Genomic DNA, 7552 nt, shown 5'->3' on the forward strand with positions numbered 1-7552 from the left:
GTCTAACTAACTAACTGGTTTGGCGATCCAGTGAAAAGTTCAAATAAATAGACTTTTGCTAAAGTTAACTTGCCATGCGCATTGCTAACCTAAACTTCATTTATTAATGGCAAAAAAATATGTTCTATATCCTTAAAATTAAAATTGCTTGAAACGGGCCAGAATTTACGTTGGAACTTGGACCAATGAGCGGCAACCCAGCTCCGGCCCAAACTATTGTGGGCTGAAACGAACCCAATTGCTCTAGTCACAAGTCAGAACAGTGGTCTGTGGGTGGGTGTCTCAATCTTGTTTTGAATTTTGACTTCTTTTAGGTAATGTTTTATTAAGTATAGGTGATTCAAAAAAAAAAAAAAAAGAGTAAGATATAAAAAATATTTTAAATAAAAATATTATTAAATTTATCTAACAATCTTGTAAAAGAAATTAATAAAGATAAATTTATCTTTTTCCTTCCAAATAAATATAAGAAAAAACAATTTATATGTGACCCATAAAAATATTGAAATATTTTTTAATTTTATCTTAATTTAAAAAAAAATTAATTTTATCTTAGTATAATTTTATCTTATTCATTTTAATAAACACTGTCTTAATATGTCAAATAAATAGAAGTGATGATACAAAAGGATCTATGATATACTTGAAATATTTTTAAGAGTACGTTGTAGTAAATGGTGTTGCCAGAAATTTTGGTCAAGGTGGACAAAAATTAAATTTTAAATTTTAAATTTTATTTAAAATTAAATAATATAAAAAAATTAAAATAATATAATATTAAAAAATATATATCAATAAATTATACAATCAACGCATTTTCATATTTTAATAATGTTGTATAATAACAATATTATTAATTTTATTAAATATCTATTTTTTAATATACATAACTAAATTATCGTTCAATTATTAATCTCCAATTCAATTGTGTAGCTGAGTGTTGATAAGTTTTATGATAGATTGTCGTTCAATCATTGATCTCCAATTCAATTACGTAACTGACTCTTGATAAATTTTATGACAAAAAATATATTTTTTATCATAATTTCAAATATGTAATTGACAAATTTGTAAGAAAAATGAAAAAAAATTAATGCCTTTAATTAAAACACAGTTAAAGAAACAACCAAGAAATGTTAACATACACAAAAGAAAAATGGGTCAAATTTTTATATATCTTATTTATAATTTTCAACCAATATTGAAAAAAATACGGGCAATCGTCACCAACCATCGTGACCAATGATTTTCGACAATCAAAGGCAACCACTCAACATTCTTATTATCACCAACCAACATATCCAAAAACTAGTAAAATCTAACGACCAAATTTTATAAATCTAAATTTAAATTTCTAGGCAAATCCAATGCACATAAATACATTGGCAATTGCTACCAGCCAGCGTAGCCCATAGTTTTTGGCAATCAAAGACAAACACCTGACACTCCTATTCCCATCGACCAATATATTCGAAATCCAAAATTTTTTAAAACTTCAGGTGGACATTTAAAAAAAATAAAATAAAAAATATTAAATTATTATATATAATAATTTTTTAAAAAATCAAGGGCGGGCAACTACATGGCTCCGCCACTGGTAGTAGTTCATAATTATTAATATATATCACAGAAATATTGGGACAGAGGCTCCATATTTAAGCAAATACTGTATTATCTCCCCTAGCGAGCCAATAGGCATGGTGTTTTTAAATTTTAATTTTTAATCTTCAAAATCATTTCTAAATTTATTAATGTGTTTTTTTTTTTTTTATTTGACATTTTGTTTTTATTTTTAATTTCAATAATAGTTTGATATATGTAAAGCATTATGATTGACAAAAATTATAATCCTTGTTCAAATAATACCTGAATCTTAATTATAATTAAACTGGAGTTTTGCATGTCATTGTCTCATGGTATGGTATAAAAGCAAAATGCCAGCCAGCAATGAGCAATTGCAATTTGCTCGTATATTATTAACAATACAACAAATGAATGAATGTATCAGCTCACTAACAACAAGTAACAACTAACAATCTCTACTTCCTAATGAAAGACCCATTTCCATTTCCTTTTCTTCTTCATCTCCCAAAATCAGACCAAAGTGGAACAGGAAGTAGTGGTGGGATCATAGAGCGCAGGAACAAGGTATTTCCTCCCATTGGCACCATGCGCATTGTAGCTCCCACCAGTCGCCGGGTCCACCAACAGCTCGCCGGCGTAGCCAGGGTACGCTCCCTTCCCGTATAGCCCGGCGCAAGCCGACCCGGCTTCTAGCCCAGCCCCGGCCGGGCCCTGGTAGTACCCGCTCCCAAACGGGTTGGTGGCCGTGCCCGCCAAGAGGCTCGCCAGGTTGATCACCATCCCGTCAACCCCCACGTCACCGTTCGGCGCTGCCAGCGCGGCCGTCTGCGGCCCGTACACCGGCTGGTGGAAAGGCCACGCGCATTGCCCTGGGCACTGAGTCTCCGAGTTCCCAACCCATATGTACGCAAATTTGTAATTCTTGCCGTTAATCCGCCCGCTCTTGGAAGACCCGTGGGTCCCGCAGCGGCTCATGCAAAACCCATCGACGGCGACGTCGGCCGCCGTCAACACCACGTTGACTGCGTTCCGGCGACCGCCCCGTGAGGCGAGATTGACGATCTGTTTCTGGGTGAGGGTTTTTCCGAGAGAGTATTTGTCGTCGAGGATTTGGGAGCCGAGGGAGAGGGAGAGAGAGGGGTTGGATTTGGCGAGGCGGTAGTATTTCTGGGTGGTCTTCCACCACGTGGCAACCGAGGGTTGGGCCTGAGGTGGAGAGGAGGAGGAGAGAGAGGTGATGAAGTCGGTGATTATGGCGCGCTGTGAAGGCTTGAAGTTGCCGTACCAGATGAGATTGACGGAGATCTTGCCGGAGATGAGAGGGCCGTTGTGGTAGTGGAGGAGCGTGGCCTGGTGCTGAGCCAACTGGGAGAGTTGCCTTGCAGCGAAGGAGAGCTGGAAGAGAGAGAGAAGAAAGAAGGCGAGAGGAAGAGGAATGAAGGAGGGATGAGTGGAACTGGAAGCCATTTTTTCTGGATGAAGAAAAGGGAATCCCTCACTCAGATTTGTGAATTGTGAGTGACGGAGAAGGCAACGACGCTATGGGCGATATTTATATAGAAATAGAGGGCCAGCCCCTTCTGGGTTCTGATGTTTTTGAGTTAAAATAATTTCTGATCTGAATTCTGAAGTGGAGTGGGAGTGAGTGTGCTACTCCGAGTAATAAAGCCCGGCCCATAAATCACCAATAGAAAAAAAAAAAAACACAGAAACGGTCTAGAGTGAATGACGAAAATGTCCTCGGAACACAGGGACAGTGGAATCCGAGGGAGACAGCCTGGACTCTGCTGACTGCAGGTACTGACAGCAAGAGAGAGCCACTCCCAGCTGGCATTCAGTCTAGATAATACTTTTTATTAAATAATAAAAATATATATAATAAATATTAACATTTATATTTTTTTATTATTTAATAAAAATATATCATCTCCAATCTAAATAAATAAATAATATTATTCTTCTAATTAACTGCTATTTGTTGTATATTTTGTTTTATTGTTATTAAAATTTGTATACTCTTAATTAAAAAAAGTAACATAAATTAACAAGTTCACTTTTATAAAAGTAAATAATTAAAAAATATTATTTAGACACATTTAAATAAGGCTTTGGTCAAATAATATTCTATTTCCCGTTGAAAGTCAAATAAATGGTGAGGTTTGATTTTTTGCTCGTGAATCAAGGAGATAAGATTGGCAGCTAGCTTGCTCCAGCATGAATTGCTCGTGATCCGTTCTATGAGAGACGCGTCACGCGGGGTTAGTGGGGGGCAACGCAAGCTGGATCAAGCCTTCTTTTTCACCCTCACAGCTGTATCGCCACGTCATCCTTTCACCCGCACCCATGTTGCCACTTGTTATTAAAAATATTCGTTCATGTATTTTATTTTTAATATTGATAAAAATATTGTGCTTACAATTTTTTTATTAATTAAAAAATTATTTAAGTATTAAAAAATAAAATATATTAAATACACATTAATAAATTTAAATCCTATTATAATTTGTGTGAAAAATAGTTAACAAGCATAGCATCCTGTAGATATCAAAGTTGGATGGATAACATCTATAAGAATAGCCTGCAATTTTCAAACACCAATTTGAAACGCCCGCCCGGGGGCCCCCACTCCCGGGTTTGTTTTTTAAAAGGTTTGAGGAAAACAAGGCGTCCAGTTGTTTGCAACGGGCATATGATATGCCCCGGGAGTAGAGTAGAGGAAGCCTGCCTGCCTGCCTGCCTACAAAGGGTAGCAGAGAGAGATCTCGAAAGCGTGTCTGGTGTGGTGTGGTGTGGTGTGGTGCGGTGCGATGTGGGGGTAGGTGCAAGTGCAACGCAGCTGGACATTATCACTGCTATTGCTAATTTGCTAATTAATGTCTGATGCTGCTGCCTTTGATCCGTCATTTTCAGACATTTCCTTTACTAATTAACAATGTTTAATTGCAGTTGGCAGTTGCTTGCTGCCATTCCAATCTACTAAGCCCCCACCATCCCTACCTAATCCATATTTTATACTTATTAATTAATTAATACTCAAGATGCTAAAACATCGATCCTGGTTGGCTATTGCTTATTGCCTATTGCTCACCAAATAAAGGAAACAATCCCACCTTATTCGTGTTTTTAACATAAAAATAGTATATATATATATTTAATGAAATAACGTTACAGGAAATAATTACCACATATAAATGAAGGGAAGGGAAGGGTCTGAATCTGGGTAAATCACACTAAAGGTCACAAAATTTTGGTGTTCTTTTCAATTTGATCACTAAACTTCAATTTCTTGTAAAGTGATAACAAAATTTTAAAATATTTTGCAATGTGATCACTAAAGTAATTTTTTGATAGTTCTTAATTCAAATTGCTGACGTGACGATGATATGGCGCTGACGTAGCACGATGATGTGGCCATTGTCACATCAACATTTTTGGTAAGAAATTGTCAAAAAATTACTTTAGTGACCATATCACAAAATATTTTAAAGATTAGTGATCATTTTGCAAAGAATTGAAGTTTAGTGATCAAATTATAAAAGACATTAAAATTTTGTGACTTTTAACGTGATTTATCTGTCTGAATATGGTCATGCATATTTAGGTTTTAATAAATTAATATATATATATATATTTTGATTTGATTTGACTGTTGCCAAATCAAGGGCAACTGTGACTCCTGGATCTCGGATTTGGGAGTCAAATATTACAGAGAAGGTCCAAATGGTCTCGCTGGCAACCACTTTAGGGTTGGAGCAAATTAAAAAACAAAATTGAAAGTGAACACAATATTATTGAACAACATTGAATTTTTCTTTTTTTAAATAAAAACAAAAAAGCTGAACACAAGATATCAAAAAATAAAATTGAGAATTGAAATCTATGTCAAACCAACCATAATATTTTTTTTAGTACTAATTGTTATTATTATTTTTTAGTTTATAAATATGTGGTTTTTTCATGAACATAAATATGTGGTTTTGGAAATGGAAAGTGGTGGGGAGATATACACTAGCAAGAAAGCGATCATATATTTAGAGTTGGACGGAGATAGACATTGGGGTGGTGGCGCAGTTGGCTAGCGCGTAGGTCTCATAGCTTCTGAGTGATCCTGAGGTCGAGAGTTCGAGCCTCTCTCACCCCATTCTAGTTTTTTATGTTTTTGCAGTAGAAGTAAAAATAAATATCACTGCTCTAACATGTATGCTACATTTCCAAATGCTTGGAATCTGACACAGCCGACGCCAAGCCCACAGGCCACACTTAAAATCCACACTACCCAGTAGCCCAAACATCACTGACCGGGCTTGCTGAAGACGTAATATTTGTGGGCTTCTCAGGCCTTAGTGTTCATAAAGGAAGATACTCGGATTTGCCACCACTACTTAATATTATGTTGATATTTGGTACTCGTGATATTGTCAACTTCCTAATACTCTTTTATCACCATCTTTTATAATTTTTTATCTTTGACTTGTCATCATCGTGATTAATTCATTTTATCACTCTCAACAAATTTAAGACATTTCTTTATTCATACATCAACATGTTATTGGCATACAATATAGTGGCATGAGTGGGTTTAGTTGAAGAGAGAGAGGCAGTTCTTGAATTTGGTGACGGGGGATGAGATAAGGGTGCTTGTAAAGTAGTAATTGTAACAAACTTAATTTGTCAAGGTGGGTGTGGTCCTGGAAAAATGTTGGCGAGGACCCATTTGGATGGAGAAACTGCAGTGCCCTCACACCCATACATACATGCATATGGACACAAAAATGGCGAGTTATGATTGGAAATTTTTGGGGGAGAAAGTGACATAAAGTGATATTGGAGGAGACAAGAGAAGATGGGATTTAATGGAAGCCATGTCGAGCCAAACTAACTTGAATTGACATCCATGCCTTGCGTAATCTCATCTACAATAGTCCCTTTGTCTCTTCCAAATCAAATGATATTCATTGGGGTTCAAGTACTTTCAAATGCGTTTTACCCCTGAAGTACAATATGCATAAATCCATTAAATGATTTTTTTTTTTAACTTAGAATTTTAATGACAATTTCATTAACATTTGTAAATTTTATTAACTATTTTTGAATAATTTTCTTTATAAATATTTAAGTAAGTTTCTAAGCTTAATAAAAAATTAAATAAAAACTATAGGTTAAAGTAAATATCATGTATGTTTCTTTTAATTATCCCTTGTAACAAATCTTGCTTTCAAAGGGCATGTTTAATTCTCCTATCAGTTTTTAATGGTTCAAATCTTGCTCTTTGATCTATCGATACATTATTATTTTTTTACTCTTTCACTCACTCGAGCGTCAGAGTGTTTACAGGTGTTAACCGCACCACGGACGGATATGTCGCCAGAGCCCGCTTCTGCTATTACGATCCCATCTCCAACAGCTCTCTTTGGTCAAGAAAGAACATATGTCGCTCTCTTTGGTCAAGAAGGAACATATGGCGCTCAATGTGGGGATTGGTAAAACTTATCTACTCCATAATCTCACTAGAGCCTTTCAAGCCAACCCCATCACCTTACCATGGGTAAACCAGAAGCGCTCTTGCCCAAGAGCCAAACGACGCCGACCATCTCCCACAAAACCCAACTGTCATAAAAGTCCTTCTCTAGATTGTCCAATAACTCTAGACCCAAGTTGCTCAGTTGATCCGAAATTAGCAGCGCAACCAACTCAACGAGCAAGTTGACTACGACGTAGAAGGTAGTCTCAACCAATACCATCAAGCCACCCACACCCCTATTCCCCTGCTTTCCACGTCCTTGTATTCCTCAAGTCATCATTTATTAGAGTTCATCATGACCGTCCTTTTACCCGAATGGTAAAAGGAAGTGGGGCCAAAATCATTCTAAAATGACCTGACGAGCTGACACTTAAACAGTCTTTTCGTTTCAACTTCAAGGCAACCAACAACCAAGCGAAGTATGAGGCTCTCATAGCCGGGTTAAAC

The 7552-nt window shown here is 36.3% G+C and overlaps 1 protein-coding gene and 1 non-coding gene across 2 annotated transcripts; one reads left to right on the forward strand and one right to left on the reverse strand.

Moving 5' to 3' along the window:
• Positions 1 to 1756: 1756 nt before the first annotated feature.
• On the reverse strand, positions 1757 to 3207 carry LOC127798808 (protein PHOSPHATE-INDUCED 1-like). The gene has a single exon (XM_052332421.1). It carries the CDS (start codon positions 3049 to 3051, stop codon positions 2095 to 2097), a length of 957 nt encoding a protein of 318 aa, XP_052188381.1. The 5' UTR covers positions 3052 to 3207; the 3' UTR covers positions 1757 to 2094.
• A 2433-nt stretch (positions 3208 to 5640) lies between these two features.
• Positions 5641 to 5725, forward strand: TRNAM-CAU (transfer RNA methionine (anticodon CAU)). Its single transcript is given in 2 exon segments — positions 5641 to 5678; positions 5690 to 5725. It is a non-coding gene; the product is annotated as a tRNA-Met (tRNA).
• Positions 5726 to 7552: the final 1827 nt, after the last annotated feature.

The sequence above is a fragment of the Diospyros lotus genome, chromosome 4 (assembly GCF_014633365.1).
Source record: "Diospyros lotus cultivar Yz01 chromosome 4, ASM1463336v1, whole genome shotgun sequence".
Lineage (NCBI taxonomy): Eukaryota > Viridiplantae > Streptophyta > Magnoliopsida > Ericales > Ebenaceae > Diospyros > Diospyros lotus.

What these genes read in the sequence shown, in the direction of transcription:
- LOC127798808 (XM_052332421.1), bottom strand. Translation starts at nt 3,051, where the DNA reads ATGGCTTCCAGTTCCACTCATCCCTCCTTCATTCCTCTTCCTCTCGCC.